This window comes from Hypanus sabinus, chromosome X1 (genome assembly GCF_030144855.1).
Source record: "Hypanus sabinus isolate sHypSab1 chromosome X1, sHypSab1.hap1, whole genome shotgun sequence".
Classification (NCBI taxonomy): Eukaryota; Metazoa; Chordata; class Chondrichthyes; order Myliobatiformes; family Dasyatidae; genus Hypanus; species Hypanus sabinus.
In genome coordinates, this window is record NC_082738.1 from 15,250,676 (window position 1) to 15,270,088 (window position 19,413).

Genomic DNA, 19,413 nt, shown 5'->3' on the forward strand with positions numbered 1-19,413 from the left:
GGGGAGATGAAGAAAATAGTTTATCACCTAGTCAGATTGGAGGTCCTGGAATTTGTATTGTAGAAGTAGAAATTCTCATCACACATCTATGGTCCTTGGATGTGCTTTTGAACTGTGGCCCTTAGCTCTTCAGTTAACATAGACGCAACAGGCTGAGTGGCCTCCTGTGTAAATTTTCGATGACTTTTCTTATTGCTGTCTTGTATTTGTAAAATGCCTTTAACATAATAAGCATCCAGGATTTTCAGAAGAGTGTTATCAAGCTGAGCTAATAAAGAAAATGTTGGTCAAAGTGACAGGGTTTCAGGAATATCCTACACAGGAGAACAAAAGTGAAGAGGTTCAGGGAGGGAGACTGATTTCTTGAAGAGATCTACAGCTGGATGCAGCTACCAAAAGAAGAAGTTGTTGAAGGCATTGAAAATAAAAATGGGAATAGAGGCGCTGCTTAACCATGGGTGGAAATAAGAGGGGTGATCAGTGGGTGAGGTTTGGGGCATAATGGGTTTTGGATGACCAGGTTTAAGGAAAAGTGTGGAAACCCAGCCTTTTCATCTTTCCTTGGGGGTGGGGGGGGTGTTTAACTTCAGTTTTGATATAGGTCTTTTCCGTACCTTTGTTTCCGATCTTGCACTCCTAAAGCGGTCCAGTCTTGTTAAGATCTACCTTTTAATAAAAATGGCAGCATTCTGAGAGCAACTTTCTTGGGTGAATTCAACATTTAACTGAAGGATTGTGGGAAGCCAAGGGTTATGTTGTCTGTTGGATTTCTGCAAGATCTGAAGATGCAATTGCAGCATCTGTTGTGTTTGTGCCACATGTGCTCTGGTAGTATCTCCTTTTAACCATGAGATATGTGATTACCTTGCCATATCATCTGAATATTTGATATAATCCTGTCCTGGTGTTTTCACTGTTTCCTTGCACCTCTACTTCAGTGCTAAGACTAAAAACAGGAATGCATCATGTACCATCACAGGTAAAATTGTTATTTCATGTCAATGTTTGGCAGCTTTGTGCTCCATTTTTATATTACCATATATTTGAACTCCTGGAATATTCTTGGTGTAGATATCATGACTATCCCAGTTTTGCCTCTCTTGTCGGCACTGAGCACTTCCAGGTTAATTACTTCTATTTCAGCTGTAGGTTAAATGTCCCTGTTTTTAAACAAGCTATATTGCCTCTAACCTCATTGATCCCACATTTGAACTTTTGTAAAGTATCCTTTGCAAGGTGGTTTTGCTACCTTGGGGATTTTTATATAATGGAGCATTTTTGCTTCAGACCCATATCTACTGTGAATTAGTTTGACAGTACATGTTCATTGTGTGCAGTATTCTAACAAATTGCTTGTGATCATCCTGAGATTTTTTTGGATTCTTGTTTTATTGTGAACAAAAACTACACAAGCAAGAGAAAACCTGCAGATACTGGAAGTCCGAGCAGCACACAAGATGCTGGAGGAACTCAGCAGGCCAGGCAGCATCTGTGGGGAGGGGGAGGAGAAGCACAGTCAACGTTTCGAGCCAAACCCCTTTGGCAGGACTGCTGAAGGTTTTTGGCCCAAAATGTCAACTGTACTTTTTTCCATAAATGCTGTCTGGCTTACTGAGTTCCTCCAACATTTTGTGTGTACTACCCATATTGTACATCTCAAAAACACATGGTGAATTATCGCTTATTGTCAATTTGTATGTCAACTAAATTTCAGACATGCAGTACTTCCAGGCTTCTGCACATGACTTGAAATTGATTAAAATTTTTCAAGCTGCTATTCAAACAATAGTCTGTTAATATTAAAAGCACAATTAGTTGTTAGAGAGTCTACAAATAGATTTACCTAAATATAATGCACTGAGAATTGACTTCCCTAATTAGAGTTGATCTCTGGTTAATTTTTCCAATGTTAATTAAATACCCAAAAGCCTTAACTGGCAAGGCAACGTGCATAAAGTTTGTTTCTTCTGTGATAACTTGCTAAGATCTTTCCCAGTTTGCACGAAATAGTTTAACCAAAGGATTAAAGGTCTGTGCTAAGATTGTATATCCCAGTAGTATGTATATAACCAATTGTAGTCATGTTTGCACATTGATCACTTTAATTACTCATAAAACAAACTGCCTCCCCAACTTGGGACTCATTCCAATGTTCAGCAACAAATGGAGGTAGTAACCAAGCTCCCCTTGATGTACTAGATCAGGGGTCGGCAACGTTTACCACTGAAAGAGCCAATATGGACCCATTTCCCACAGAAAAGAAAACACTGGGAGCCACAAAATGAAATAACACTGCATACAACGGGTTTTTTTTTGCCTTTATGCTATGTATAAACAAACTATAATGTGTTGCATTTATGAAATTGATGAACTCCTGCAGAGAAAACGAAATTACATTTCTGCATGCAACAAAAACATTTTGAACTCCGAAAAAAAGACGTTGGGTTGAAGGTTACTCCGTAGGTAGCCTACCTTGGATCGAAGAATTAAAAGAAAGCACGCACTGGCGGGTGTCAGGCATTGGCAGTGGTGATGTATATTAATAGCGATAAAAAACACGTTGTAGCGGTGTGCTACACGCAGCGCTAAAATAAAGACTGCAGTCAAAGGTAACTTTATTCGAACTAAACAGCCTTGCTTTAAAGCCTCCCTCAACCCGTCCCCGTGGGCGTGGATGCTCCAAAAGGCACGTACTCACAAACCCCCGTAGGCTATCTCCCTTAGCCGGAACGGTAGCTAATTGTGAGCCGGTTCGGATGTGCCAGGAAACGGTGTCTCCGCAAAGTTTTCATATTGTACAAGATCACCATAATCTTCAAATTTCGAATTACATTTCAAAAGCTAACAAACCACGGGGAGCCGCATCACAGAGATCAAAGAGCCGCATGTGGCTCTGGAGCCGCAGGTTGCCGACCTCTGTACTAGATTGTACAACGTCCCCTGTTTACACATAGACTATTCATGGAAAATTTGGAAGGTTGATTCTCAAAAAAAGTAATGCATTAATTTTGAGTAATTGTGAGAATGCCACCAGAAGTAAATTTTCCATCTGGTCTATTCAAAGCAAACAACTTGGCCCTAAACATCAACGTAAGTGTGTCCTTCCTGTCCATCATAGTTTATATCCAGGTTTCAAATACTGCCAAATAATTCCATCTAAAACTAGCATTAGCTTGACATTGTGTCTTGATCCTAAAGACAAGAAACTGTGCGTGCTATACAGATTTTGTGAGGTGTGAAATTGCCAAGTTTATTATTTGATATTACTGGACCATTAAGCTGCTGGCTAAGTTTATGCAACTGGGGCTATCGTGTTTGTGTTACACAGTACTACAAATTTTCTAAAATATAAGGTGCAGGTCCCTATTCATGTCATACATTTCCTGATCTGTCAGTGGCTTTTCATCTTGGCCTGCCTATCATCTTCTAAATTATGACTAAAAAGAACTGCACCGGCTGTTTTATTTTTTTAAAAAGTAATCGTTGCCTTGTACTTCTGAAATGACTATTTCTGCTGGATTGATTTGAGGTGCAGCACCATCGCTGGGTTATTTGAACTTATTAAAGGTCTAACTCGTAAAAATCATTCAAGTTGAAATCTCCATCTTATTTATTGAAAGAAAATGGGCATATTTTCTGGTCACTGAAAAAGAAATACATGGTGATCGGTTTTGTAAGCAAATAAGTAAAGAAGTTGGGAATTGATGGTACTCCTTTTATGCAATTCATGCCACAGCAAATTTCTTTCTCCATTATGTTCCAGAAGAGAAAATTAACTTGGATTGGTCATATTTTGCCTGACACGGTGCCGGCTACTTTATTCTAATTGAATTATCTGAGAAACAATTTTAAGAGCACAGGTTTTATTTTGAGGAGAGGCACTGACTGGGAATTAACAGCAGCTGGAAAATGTTTGATTTACACTGCCCTTCTACGTTGCAGCAGCAACAGTAGATTGAGCAAAATTATTTGTTTTTGATTGATAGCTACTTTATTCGTTCAGAAACAAGACTGAGATCACATTCTTTGGGTAATTCAGTTGGTCTCAATATGTAAAAACTGAGGCCAATTTTTTTGCTGAATATTTCATTAGTGAATTTATTAAAATTCACTTTTCAAAAACTGACTTCTAAAGTTTTCTTTGTGCCAATGACTTATTCACAAGTTGTTGACCAGCTGTTACCATGCTGAATAGATAAATTTATTTGTCATATTTGTTTGTGCCCAGATCCTGGTGTTCGTGTGCGTTCAGACATATACCAATCTGTTATTTGGGAGCTTAAATGGATACATTTTGTTTGTTTTTGGAGTAAAGGTTTAAAGCTGCATGCTTAAGTAATGTTCTGATAAATTCTTTTGCAAATAACTAAAGAATTTCAATATTTGGCTTTAATGTTTAAACACCAATGTTTTACATGCCTTTAATGTTCCATAAATTCTGTATTTTCCTATTGGTGGAATGCTATAGCTCTTGCTGTTGGATCTGATACATTGTAATGGCATGCAGACCGGTGGGTTTAACATGGGTGGTATACTCCATACCAGAATCTAGCCTCTACAACATTGAGCAAATCTGTTCATAACTACAGTTTATAATGGCCTGAGTTTATTTCAGGTACACAAAGTACTGTGATAGTAACTTGTGTTTTGTAGAGAAACAGGCAATCCATAATGGGTTTCTAAACTGGAGCTTCAACCACAGCTACACTCGGAAGAGCATCCAGACAGTATCTTCCCCTGGACGTGCAAATGTTTGCAAAATCAGTCATGATTTCTAAAGCAAGATCATTTTAACGTTTTTAGTTTTGGAAACCTTGCATAGGCATGATTAGTTTTTTTTCCTCCTCTATCACACATCTTCACTTATCTGTCCCCACAAGTTCTCTTTGGTACTATTTTCCAAAGGCTTTTTTCTGGATGGTTATTTAGTTCAAGCTTTAGACATCTTTGTTTTTCCACTTACAATCTGTTGTACTACCTAACACAAAATTGCATTATCTAATGGCCAGTGTTATGTCATAGCTCCTGGCCCATAGAGAATCTTGTAATCTATTTATCTTGTAGAACTGGTTCATGCTGCTTGTCAGATTTTATGGTATCAGGTAGATCCAAGTGCATCTACAGTTTTTGGGGGTTTGATTTAATTTATTCTTTGCTCAAGCGACCTTGCATGGGGGAAGTCCTGTCAACTAAAAATATATCTTTTGTGCTTTCCCAGTAGACTATGTTAAGTGAACAGAAATCTCCTTGGTGCAGAGCTGTTGGAGGTGGTGCAACATCAGGAATTCTGTCTTTTGAAATCGAGGCTCTAAATGTAGAAGATGAATGTTACAAGGCTCTAAATGTAAAAGATCAAGAAGGGAACTCATAATATACTGGCCAAAATCCCTCAGCCTACATCACAGAAACAAATTATCTGGTCATTACAACATTACTGTTTGTGGGAACTGTTTCTCCCATGTTAACAATGTTTTTTAAAGTTCCTATATCCCCACCTTTTGTCTTTTGATGGTATGTTGATAGAAGCAGATATACTTAGAAGTGCTGAAGAGTTCTTGCATTTTTGTTTTCTGCATTCTCAAATTCTGAAGTACTTAGAATGTTAATTTTTTATTTGTTCTCTTAAGGTACAAATATAGAAAAGTCAGCAAAAGACCTACAGCGATGCACTGTATCCCTAGCCAGATATCGGACAGTTATTAAAGAGGAAATAGATGTTTCTATAAAGAAAATGAAAGTGGCATTTGCTGAAATACAGAACTGGTAAGTCAATCATGACTTTTGCCTTGCTTGTTAGGCTGCAATGTATTAAAAGGATGAAAGTAAAAGATTATCGCAATTAACTAATTGGGCAATCTGAATTGTGAAATCTTTTTTTGACATGTTTTGTTGATTGGAATGGAAGAGGGTTGGATCTGTGACATTTAAAGATCAGTAAACAGTTCACATGTTTAACAGGTTCTTTGCTAGATTCAAGTCACATCTCGTTCAGCAAGGTGAAGGAATCCTCATTAAGGAATATCTTTAAATGATATTAATAACAAAGTCTGCATTCTACCGATGTACTATTTGGATTTCTGGTGTTCCCAATACTTTGCTCGAGGCTACTGAATTGATCCTATTAAGCTACTGCCAATGTATTAGATTTGTATTTTTGATTTTTTTTTACTTGGCTTTTACTTAAAGATTTCATCCTTTAAGGACCTTCTGATGTTATCAGATGCCTCTCTGCTTTAATGGACTCCAGCTTGGAATAGCCTCATAGACTGTCCAAAATAAGATAACTGAGTGCTGAGCAGTATCTGGATATTCAAGGAAAGTGGAATATCAAAGGCATTGTATAAATATAAAGATCTTGATTTCCTCGGGTCTTTGCAATGTACATCCTTGATGGGTGCTTGTGTTTAATCATATCCTGTTGTCAGACCACACCTGAATAAATAGGCTTTTCAGCAAGTGTAAACAAAATTACACTTTTGTGGAGCACCACAAGGAACTCCCTTTCCCAAACTTTTAAAGCCATGATCTTGTACAGTTCAATTTTAGTATATCAGCACTGCCTCACAATTCTTATTCTCACGCCTGCCCTGAATTCCTGAGAGACAGTACTGAAGTGCTGTTCTTGTGACCTTTGGCATTTAGCACTAACAGGCTGCCCAGCTATGTAGGGCGTTCCAATTACCCCAAACCCTTCCTGACTTTTCTTTATGAATATTTTCTAGCAATAGTTGCCAGAAAAGATTCTAGAAGGAACACTGCCCCTGCTGACTGTTCAATCCCCATCTCTGCTCATCTTTTGCCAGAACTTGCTCGATAGTCTTCTATGGCTTGGTGATTCAAGTGCTCATCCTGATATATTTTTAAAACATTTTGAGACTATCTAACTCCTTCACTCTCAGACTGTGTGTGTGTGTTCATTCCTCTTATCCCCTCTACCCCTCTTACTCAACCTAAACCTATGCCCTCTGGTTTTAGTCATCTATTAGAAGGAAAACCATCTCACTATTCACCCAATTAATGCCCCTCAATTTTTATTAGATTTTCCCCTTCATCCTCCTCATCCCAATGGAAAGAAAATCCAGCATATCCAGTTTCTCTCCAGCTCATTTGCATCTAAAGCAATTTGTCATGAACCAAGCACTGTCTTATTTAAAATTAACCCTGTACAGACTAGCGACTCATATTTCTGGAATGTGTTCATGTCAAATGAGTTGTTCACTACCCACACTTTTACAAGCTGGTGTTTATCTGTTTTTAAAAATAATGCTTTGCAAGATTTTTACATGCCTCTTGTCCAGGGCTCATGATTTATTGCTGGTATTTATGTATTAAGTTGTGAATTAGCGATCTCAATAAAGGTACTGCAATTTGAGATGTCAAAAGGAGAGTGGCTAGAGAGCATTCTGGTTCCAAACATTGTGGGATTGCACTGCTCTTTTTCTTCCCAGTCCTAATTTTAACTTTACTCTTGATGTGCTTTTTATAGCTATTAGCTGTTCAAATATTTATACAAAGGATGTCCATTAAATTTGGCTTTTTGAGACTTTCAGGACCCTAAGTCTACACTTGACTACACCTATTACCAATTAGCACTGCCCAGCCCATTGTTTAAAATGATGATAGATCAGTGGACCCTTCCCCAATAGGTGAATCTGCCAGACACAAGATCTTATCAAAGGCAGAGTGCACTGATACTTCGGAGGCCTGCTATGAAGCTGTATCACCATATACTACATGAAATCTTCAGATAAATTGAATAACACTGTATAATGTTCTCACTATAAGATTTAGCTAAGTAAATCTCAGAGCTTCCAGTTTCTTTAACAGAAGTTCCTTGAACAATAAGAACGTTAAAATAAATGCTATGTCATACGATAAACCTCTGTGGTCTATATACATATAAAGACTATATATAGTCTTTAACTAATCATTTTCCCACTTTCACCTAACCTTGTCATAGATGGGACTTAAGTACTTTCTGTTTCATGAAAGAAAATCTTCAAACAAAACATGAGAAAATTGACTTTAGAACTTCAACAAATTCCCTTTGGTCATTCCGGATGCAGTAAGACCATAAGCTGTTGCCTGACAGCTTGAGTGAATCATGCAGGAAAAACTCATTGTGACCCTGAAGTGAAATATTGCCCTCTAACTTATCCCTTCTACGAAAATTAAAGTTTTCCTGGTGTTGAAAATGATTACCGTGTGAAAATCAACTGTATTTGTTATGGATTCAATTTAAAATGTATATAATTATAACCGGAAGGGAGTACCTATTTCTAAGTTTGCCCTGCAAAGATAACTGCAGTTAGGTAATTGGGTGTCACTTTTATTCTGATGTTGCAACAAATACTTGATAAAAGAATCTCTGTTTACATTCCATTGGTTTGATGCACTGGCTATGAGGCAACCCAGAGGAGTTGGGTATTTGGGAGGCACAGTGGAGCAAATGGAAGAGTTGCTGCTGCACAGCTCCAGTCACCTGGGTTCAGTCCTGACGTCTGCTGTCTCTGAAGTTTCCACATTTTTCCTGCGACCCTGTGGCTTTCTGGTTTCCTTCAACACCCCAAAGACACTGATTGCTAGGTTAATTGGTTACTGTAAGCTACCCTGTGAAGGTCTGTTGGTAGTTGAGTGTTGGGGAATAATTGGGGCAATGTGATTAATCGGATCTATTATTGGCATATGCCGTGAAATTTGTTAATTTTATAGTAGCAGTACAATGCAATACATGATATAGAGAAAAACTGAATTACAGTAAGTATATACATGCCTGTTAAATAGTTAAGGTAAAAGAAGTAGTTCAAAAACCGAAATAAAAAGCAATGAGGTAATGCTCATGGGTTCAATGTCCATGTAGGAATCATATGACAGAGGGGAAGAAGCTGTTTCTGAATCATTGAGTGTGTGCCTTCAGGCTTCTGTGCCTCCTACCTGATGGTACCAATGAGAAGAGGGATTAATGGGATTACTCTTAAGAGTCAGCATGCTGTTGATGGGGCATATGGCTTCCCACGGCCACCCACCCCATGTCATGTGAAAAAATGGAAACTGAAGTTGTATCCTATAGAACAAAAACGTTCTGCAGTGCTTCATATTCCTAGGACAAGATGGTAATAATAGCCCACAGCATAATAAAATCAAAAGCCGACACTTGGCTATTAAATCTCACTGAAGAAATTGGAGCATTAAATTTTTAAAAAGATGTTTCAGGCAGATTACAATGGTCATTCTTTTCAATGTTTTCCATATTTAATGGTTATTATAGTTCATCATTCCATGTGGGATTGTTTGCTTTGTTATATTAGTCTTCAAGATACCTGTACTCTGTGCCTATCTGCCAAGCAACAACTTGTTTCAAACAACCTGTTCCACAAAGGTCATGTGATTTCCATTGAAATGAAACTTAAATCCACTGGAAGGGCGGGCACCACACTGGATTATTGCTTGACGTGTTGTGACTAAATGTTTCTGTGAACTTTCATACTGCAGCTTCAGTTTTACAGAGCAATGGGATTCAGTTTTGGTTTCCCCAGAGTCAGTTTTGTAACTAGATGCTCCAGTCCCAGCAGGCATAAACTTAATGATGCTGACAGATGTTTGGAAGCTAATCATCAGCCTTGTGATGTGCCAAATGTGCGGAAATCAGACGGGACAACAATAAAAGTAAAATGTGTATCCTGTAAAATTTCCTATTGGTACACTTAACATTTTTTGTTTCTGTTGCACGGAGTGCTTTTCTTTAATATGATACATTGGCAGAATAAATCTTTTTGCTTTGTGGGAAGAGGAAGAAGAGCAGAAAAATGCCTTGTGAATAGGAGCCAAAACTGTAGATGTACAGGGTAAATGCCAAGGCATCATGGTTATCAACACTGATTATCTCGTCAGCAATTGATCAAATAATACATGTTTTCTCTTCAATAAGAGCAGTCAAAATAAACTGAGTAGCCATTTGGTCCCTTGTGTCTACTAATCCTATTTCCTTAATTCTCTTATTGGCTGAGTCCTTACAGCCGCCTTGGGTAGAAAGTGCCAAAGGTTCATGATCATGGTGAAGAAGTTTCTCCTTGTCCATCCTCATTGGTTGACACCTTATATTGGTACTGTGATGCCACCCCCCCCCCCCCATTCTAGACACCTCAATTAATCAGTTTGTACCAATGTTCACTTCACCTTTGTGTTTCAGTTTGCTGGGCCAACTAGAATTGCATGTAGAGTGGGCTAGGTACTACTTTTTATGATCATCTACCACAAGTTTATGTACATTTCTGTCAAAGAAATCTGTTCCATCGCTTCCTCATCAATATGAAAGTGCTTAAAACTGTAGGACTGCATCTGACCAAGACTGCTGAACAGAAACATTTCTCCCTTTTGACCTAAAAGCCAAAATTTTGTTCACCTTTTTGTACCTGTTGCCATGTTTTTATTTCTTTTGGTGATACAAGTATATTCACCAGCATACTCCAGTCACTAAGCTCTTAACACAAGAAAAAATTGTCATTTTTGGATTCAAACTTTGCTCTTCTGCATACTGACCTCCAGCCATGACAGTAATTTGCACAGTAATTGGATTTGTATTTCTTTATAACATTGCATAAATGATTAATGTTTCCTTCCATGTCACTTGCATAATTAGGTAGTTTATTTTTCCTTCATCTAGGTAATTGATGTACCTGATGAAAATCTAAAAGTTCCACTGATCACATCTTTTGCCAAGCCCTGCCATCTACTACTATCTAACCAATATGTCACCTGTTCCTAAGATCACAGTAATTTATGATTATAGTGTATTATACAGAGACTAATCATATAACTTGAGGAAGCCCTTTTAGACAACATTAATAGACCCACCACTATCTTTCCTGCTAGTGATGTTCTCAAAAGAAAACCAACTGCTTAAATCCACCAATGACAAGTCCAGCTAAGATACTATTTTTCAATTATAGAATTCCTTCTGTTTTGGATTCTCTTGTGCCACTGGTACTTCCCCGCTTCCTTATTGTAAAAGCATTTGATTTCTACTATCTTCATGTTATGTATTAATCTAGCAATGCATCACTGAACAATCAAATATAAAATGGGCAGTTAATCTATTTGTGATGTGCTCTACTCTTAGTCAGTTACCGAAGCAATTGCTTAACTTTCCTACAGGTTAAGTAAATCTACTTGCTGTAAATTTAAATAGTTTGACAGTTCAGTTTGGTGGTTTCAATTTCCATTTAGAATGTATAATAGGTATGTTATTCTCAGACCGTTTCATCCTTGAAAAATAGTTCAAATGTATAAACTCCTTTGACGTTGTACTTTTAATTCCAGAGTGAATATGCATTTATCTGTAATCAACTGCATTTTATTTGTCGGTCTCAATAATATCAAAACTGCCCCAATTGCTTTCTGTGATGAGATTTCCCCTTGAAATTGCACCTTCTAATCCATTTTATTGCAGTTTCTTTACGTATCTATTACACAGAAAGGAAATTTAAATGAAAGAGTTTATTGAAACATTGAACACTGGCAAAACAGATATTTAGTGACCTGCCAACAGTTAGAAGGCATTTTATCCAGTTAACAAAAGAATTATGATAACCATTGGTTAAAATAAATTGTTTTGTGGACATTCCAGAAATCTTCTCTTTTATACAGTTATGTAATGATAAATGTCCAAACCAGCCAGCTCGCTATTGATTTTATTTTATCCCTTAGTATTTATATTTAGATACACTTTTTGCCATTTGTTGTCCTTCCTTTCTTCCACAGAATTGTAACAATATCTCTGGTGATCCAACAGGTTCAGTCACCAAGGGAGCAGTTGTGCAGTAAATCCAAGTCAACAGCTAGACAGTAGAAGCCTAGTGGGATAAATTTAGATAGGAAATTGTACATTAGCAGGTTGTAGGATCTGAAAATTGTCTGAATGGCAAGTGACTTTAACAGATCTGCATTCCTGCTGTAGTTAAATATTAAGTGAGCTTTTTTTTAAAGAAAGTTTTATGATGTTTGGTTTTTTTTGTGAAATTACTGATTTTTGTTTTGTCACATACATTTGAAGAGTCTGTTCATCCATATCTGGCTACACAGAGTCATAGAAACCTACAGCATAGAAACAGTCCCTGTAGCCCATCTGGTCCATGTTGAACCATTTAATCTGCCTAGTCTTATCGACCTGCACCTGGACCATAGTTCTCTGTACCCCTCCCATCCACATACCCCTCTGAACTTAACCATTGAAATCAAAATTGTATCCACCACTTGTGCTGGCAGCTCATTCCACATACTTGCCACACTTTCACCCTTAACCCAAGACCTCGGTGGATAAAGAATGCTTGTGTTTTACCCCACCTATACCCCTCATAATTTTGCATACCTTTTATCAAATCACCCCTCAATCTTCTGCTTTCTAGGGAATAAAGTTCTAACCTATTCAATCTTGTAGCTCAGGTTCTGGCATCATCCCTGTAAAATTTCTCTGTACTCTTTCAATCTTATTTACATTTTTGTTGTGGATAGGTGACCAAACTCAACACAGATTAGGCCTAAACAACTCCAAGATAACATCCCAATTCCTGTATTCGATACTTTGATCTATGAAGGCCAATGTGCCAAAAGTGCCTTTATGACTTGTGCCACCACTTTCAATGAATTATGGACCTGTATTCCCTGATCCCTCTGTTCTGCATTCCTCAGTGGCCTACCATTCACTGTGTAAGACCTACCCTGGTTGGTCCTCCCAAAAGTGCAACATCTCTCAGTTGTCTGCATTAAATTCCATCTGCCATTTTTCAGCCTATTTTTCCAGCAAGTCCAGATCCCGCTGTAAGCTTTGCTGTCTACTACACTCCCAATCTTGATGTCATCCACAAATTTGCTTCTCCATTAAACCACATTATCATCCAGACCTTTGATATACATGACCCAGCACCAATCCCTGCAGCACACCACTACTCAAGGGCCTCCAGCAGTCAGAGAGGCAACCTTCTACTATCACTCTCTGGCATCTCCCACAAAGCCAATGTCTAATCCAATTTACTACTCCACCCTGAACCCTTATTGACCAGCATCCTACACAAGACCTTGTCAAATGCCTTGCTGAGGTCCATGTAGACAACATCCACTGCCTTGCCTTCATCAACTTTCCTTGTAATCTCATCCAAAAACACTAAGATTGGTTACGCAATACCTGCCTTGCACAAGGATAAGCTGACTATCTCTGATCAATCCCTGTCTGTCCAAATACCTATCCGGTCCCTCAGGATACCTTCCAATAACTTTCCCACTACTGATGTCAAACTCACCGGCCTATAATTTCCTGGTTTATCTTAAGAGTCTCTCAAAGAGTGGAACAACATTAGCTATTTTCTAGTCCTCCAGTTACCCCTCCTGTCACCAAGGATGATTTAAACATCTCTGCTAGGGTCCCTGCAATTTCTAGACTTGCCTCCCATAGGGTCTGAGGGAACACCTTGTCCGGCTCTGGAGATTTATCCACCGATGTGCATTGACAGCAAAGACCTCCTCTGTAATCTGTATAGGGTCCATGACCTCGCCGCTGCTTTGTCTCACTTCCATATCAAAGTGAAAGTAAAATTTGTTATCAGTGTACAAACATGTCACCACATACAACCCTGAGATTCTTTTTCCTGCTGGTGTACAGGCAGTCCCCGGGTTATGAACGAGATCCGTTCCCAAGTCTGTCTTTAAGTTTGATTTGTACGTAAGTCGGAGCAAGTACATCCGGCCTTTATTAGCGTCAGTTAGTCAAACATTTGTCTTAGTATATTCAGTGGCATACAAAAGTTTGGGCATCCCAGTCAAAATTTCTGTTGCTGTGAATAATTCAGTGAGTAGAAGATGAACTGATCTCTCAAAGTCATAAAGTTAAAGATGAAGCATTCTTTTCAACATTTTAAGCAAGATAAGTGTATTATTTTTATTTTGTACAATCTTAGAGGGGAAAGAAAGGAAAGGAGCACCATGCAAAAGTTTGGGCACCCCAAGAGATTTGAGCTCTCATAACTTTTACCAAGGTGTCGGACCTTAATTAGCTTGTTAGGACTATGGCTTGTTCACAGTCATTGTTAGGAAAGGCCAGGTGATGCAAATTTCAAAACTTTATAAATACCCTGACTCCTGAAACCTTGTCCCAACAATCAGCAGCTATGGGCTCCTCTAAGCAGCTGCTTAGCACTCTGAAAATTAAAATAAATGATGCCCCCAAAGCAGGAGAAAGCTATAAGAAGATAGCAAAGTGTCTTCAGGTAGCTGTTTCCTCAGTTCGTAATGTAATTAAGAAATGGCAGTTAACTGGAACGGTGGCGGTCAAGTTGAGGTCTGGAAGACCAAGAAAACTTTCCGAGAGAACTGCTCGTAGGATTGCTAGAAAGGCAAATCAAAACCCCTGTTTGACTGCAAAAGACCTTCAGGAATATTTAGCAGACCCTGGAGTGGTGGTGCATTGTTCCACTGCGCAGCAACACCTGCACAAATATGACCTTCATAAAAGAGTCATCAGAAGAAAATCTTTCCTGCATCCTCACCACAAAATTCAGCGTCAGAAGTTTGCAAAGGAACATCTAAACAAGCCCGATACATTTTGGAAACAAGTCCCGTGGACTGATAAAGTTAAAATAGAACTTTTTGACAGCAATGAGCAAAAGTATGTTTGGAGAAAAAAAGGTGCAGAATTTCATGAAAAGAACACCTCTTCAACTGTCAAGCACGGGGGTGGATCAATCATGCTTTGGGCTTGTGTCGCAGCCAGTGGCACGGGGAACGTTTCACTGGTAGAGGGAAGAATGAATTCAATTAAATACTAGCAAATTCTGGAAGCAAACAGCACACTGTCTGTAAAAACTGAAGATGAAAAGAGGATGGCTTCTACAACAGGGTAATGATCCTAAACACACCTCAAAATCCACAATGGACTACATCAAGAGGTGCAAGCTGAAGGTTTTGCCATGGCCCTCAGAGTCCCCCAACCTAAACATCATCGAAAATCTGTGGATAGACCTCAAAAGAGCAGTGTATGCAAGACGGCCCAAGAATCTCACAGAACTAGAAGCCTTTTACAAGGAAGTATGGGCCAAAATCCCCCAAACGAGAATTGAAAGACTCTTTTAGCTGGCTACAGAAAGCGTTTGCAAGCTGTAATAATTGCCAAATGGGGTGTTACTAAGTACTGACCATGCAGGGTGCCCAAACTTTTGCTTTGGGCCCTTTTCTGTTTTTGTTATTGTGAAACAGTAAAAGATGGAAGTAAGAAAGTAATCTTGCTTAAAGTATTAGAGATGTGTCATCTTTAACTTTATGCCTTTTAGAAATCAGGTCATCTTTTACTCACTTAGCCATACACAGTAACAGAAATTTTGACCAGGGTTGCCCAGACCTTTGCATGCCACTGTAGTATATATTTTACCTTCCTGTGCATATAAAACGCTTAAACATTTCCAAATACACTAAAACATCTTAAACCTAATACAGTAATAATAAAAGTAACTACATAACGTTGCATCAATGTTTTGCATCACCAGAAGGTGCATTCGTGAGGTAACATTATGATGGACCTAGTGCTGGAGGGTCATGGTTTGATTCTGCTGCTGGAGTGGGGTGGTTTACTACTGGAGTCAATTTCTTGAAGTAGGCATCAAGGGAGGTTTGTACAGAGCTTTTTCTCATCACAAATGGCCTTGTAGCAGCTGAGATCCTCGGTAACTGCACGGTAAACTTTGAAGCAAAATGAGAAAAATCTAAGATGTTGACAGGTGGAGACATGTTCTGGGGGAGCAAAATAGCAAGTGTGACAGGTCTTCTACAATGATCATATTACACTTTATATCCATTAGATGAGTTAGAAATACAGGCTTTTTACATATTCTAAGAGACCCTGGCCAAATACCATGGTTAGTCTGTCTGAAATGTGTGCTTCCCGTGGTACATTAAGTGATGGCGCATCAGTTATGTGCATGATTGGGGTTGTAGCCTACCTAATGTTTAGGTTACTGGAATAGCAACGTGGGGTTAAATTGAATAAAAGCTACAATGCTTCCAGAAAAGGAATCAGTCATGTAGACCTTGTGTGCATGGGTGACATTTGCAGATGAAGCTGAGAGTCAATGTTTCCCACAACCTGAAAAGCAAATAATTCTAGCATCAGTTTTTTTAAGTTCATGGTTGGCACCTTCACTCATGCACCCCAATCCATAACCCCTTCAAAGAACGGAGAAGAAAACATTGACATGAACAAATTACAGAGCAACTTGAGAGAGTCCAGAGCTTACAACATATCCATTAGGAGCTGCCACAGGTGGTGTTGGAAGAGAATGCTAAATCTTCCCAACTCTTAATTAATTCAGATAACCAAACCAGTTCCCCGTGGGCATGGGTTCAGAGCGAAACAAACTTCAATTAACATAGTAGCATTCCAATCAGTGAAGTAGATTGGTATGGGAAATGGAAAAACATCATGCAGAGTGTTGGTGCGGGGATGAGGGGACTTTACTTTTCATCTAGTTGTGATTCGCCTACCTGCAAATGCTTGAATCTAGGAGCTAAAAAGTATTTTCCCCAATAGTAAAACACTCCTTCACACAAACAAGATAATAAAGGCGATTTTTGTAGCTGTATTTGTAATGCTCTGATTTTATCGCATTGGCGCTATGAAAGACAAATTGGTTCAAACATTTGCTTCAAGTTCCTTATGAATTGTTGATTTATTTTCGATTCATGAAAATTGTAAATCTAAGATTTTGTAGTATTTTCTGCTCTTGCACAGTGGTAGTGGTTGATCTACTGTGATAAGAGCAAAAATAATGAAATATTTTTTCATCTTTTAAGAGGATTCGCATGCATTACATAAATTGATCAACAAGGAATGTGATTACTGGAATTGCATTCAAACAGCTGAAAAAAAGTTTTATTAAAACCTTGAAATAATCTGCCTGGTAAATGTTTTGTAGTATACCAGACAATACTGTGAATCCCATTCATGATTGAAATTTTGATTGTGACTTTTATCAACAATCCAAGGTTTTGAAACAGTTTCAACCATTTTTTTATTATCAAATTCTTACAAAGTGTTGGAGGTGCATGTGATAACCAAGTTTTGACAGCCAGTTGAGGGAAATATCTGCAGTAGAAAATTTTGAATAGTTAATTCAATTATAGATGTATATTATTAAGTTATTACATGAAAAAGTGAGTTTTAGATAAATCAAGCCCAAGTTGATAAAAACAAACAGTATTTGAATGTCCTCTCCCTTTCCTGGATGGATCAATGGTCTGCTGTGTTGTTTTGAAAGTGCAAATTATTTCCCCGTTTCTGCTGGCTGTCCTTCTGCAGAGCTAGTTCTGATTAATACTCATCACCAAACACCTTTGTTTGCCTTTAGTTATCTGAGGAATGGGTTCTAACTGCACACAAGTAGGAATAAAATCAATTGTATTTTGAGCAGGACAACTACTACTTGAATCATTATAACCTTTAGGTAAAATGGGAAAATTAGGCTATTAGCACTATCACCATATTATTGATATGAATTCTATTTTCATTGTATAGCACATACACAAAAGCAATTTAAATTACTTCACATCAAAAATTTAAAATTGTTTTCATTGTAACAGCAAAAAGAAGAAATAAACACTCAGCAAATTGTCCTATCTTAAAACTTTTTTTTAAAATCTGGTCAGTCCTTTTCAAATACTCAGAACGAAGCTGAAGTCTGATCCCAGTGAGGTCTGACTTATGTAATAATTAGAAAAGCTTGTAGATAAATTTTGTTTCCTTTCTTTGCAGTTTTATGGACAGAGAGGTGGCACTTCTTGGGGAAATGGATAAAGTCAAAGCGGCAGCACGTAAGTGACTATTTTACAGTATATAGTATCACTTTTCAGGAGTATCATCACTCCGCTAGTTTGTAGTACTCAAGGATACTTCTGGTCTGTTAAACCTCTTGATCTATAATCTAGTTAAAGCTGTATTAAGTGGCTCCTTTCAAATCAATGTAGACCGGTTTCCTAAGGCATAGTAAAGTGTGCTATATTCCATTTAAGTTTCAATATTTCAATGTGTATGTGTATAAGGATGATGTTTCTGTTTTTCCTTGTAATTCGTCAGCTGGAAATTGATTTTCAGCATCCAGAAAGGGGTGTAAAAGGTGCTATTAAAGAGCAACTGTTAGTTTTCAGTTTATATGCAATCTATATTAATAAGTAAACCTTATTTTCAATTGATTGAAGATCCTAACCAATTTAGAATTGAGAAATTAGAACCATGTTTACTACCTTATTAGAACAAACAAATACTCAACAGAAACCTCACTTGAGTGATTTATTAATTTTCCTCATGCCAGACTCTTGAGTTTTTGCTAAGCCTCCAGCTGGTGCATTTCAGTCAAGGGTAAACATCATTCATCTTGAAATGACTAAATTAGCTCACAGATAAAGACTTCAAATAATTATTTAAATTTTTACATGGGATTTATGGCATTATTTTGCTGCTGGGTAGATTTCAAGCAGTAAATTGAAACTCATTGATGGGAGATAATGCTGATCATTTGAGATTATAAGCTGGATTACATAATAGGGGATAAAGAGTACTGCAATGAATTGTGCAATATTTTCCATCATTTGTTTTCCCTTGTGAGCATAGGGCGTAGGCTGGCTCCTTCTTGAAGCTTAGTTCAGTCTTGGTAGTTGTCTGTTTCTTGCTATTGTGATCGATATCAAGTGATGATTTTTAATTTTTCTTTGTAAACCAATAACTTTAATGTGTGCGAGAGTCCCATTGTTAATATTGCAGTCATCGGCCCAAGGAGCTTGTATAATTATGACATTGCAACTACAATTTCATTTTTTTTTTCTTGTAGCCTGGATCGGTGACTATAGTTCTAAACAGTTTATCTTAAATTGATAGGAATAGAAGAAAAAGATGTTAATCTGGATTTGAGACCACAGTAAAACTCTGGTAATCTACTTTATAACTGTTTGGCAATCACAATAGCAGCTGCTTTGCCAAGGCCCCATTCCTGTGCTCTGTAGGACCTCAGCGAAGTTAAAAGGTTTATGGGAATGGGCCCTGGTCAGTTTATTACCAGCATTCCTTTCCAACTCACTATGCCCTGGTTCCTGCCCTCGCATTGTTCACTAAAATGTATTATACTAAAATATAACTGTAGCAGAGAGCGCTCGGTATACACACTCTTACTTACACATTTTTACACATGCACTACTATTGTCACTGAGCTGATGTGCTCAGGTTGGCTTTAAGGTGCCTTTCCCAGCATACGTGGTGAATATTTCATTTCTTTAGTAATGGGGATATGTAAATGTATACATACTTATATTCTGTATTTAGATACTTCTGTTTATTTTATAATATGGTTATAACTACATTGTGGGGTGCACCATATTCTGTTT

General features: G+C 38.0%; 1 protein-coding gene across 4 annotated transcripts in view; it reads left to right on the forward strand.

The window, feature by feature from the left end:
* LOC132384617 (spermatogenesis-associated serine-rich protein 2-like) overlaps positions 1–19,413 on the forward strand; it is a 115,234-nt gene that overhangs the window by 70,901 nt on the left and 24,920 nt on the right. For all 4 annotated transcript variants that reach the window (XM_059955888.1, XM_059955886.1, XM_059955887.1 and 1 more), the window contains 2 exons: positions 5,628–5,763; positions 17,792–17,850. In XM_059955888.1, the coding sequence (XP_059811871.1) occupies positions 5,628–5,763; positions 17,792–17,850 (195 nt within the window). The remainder of the gene's footprint in view (positions 1–5,627; positions 5,764–17,791; positions 17,851–19,413) is intronic.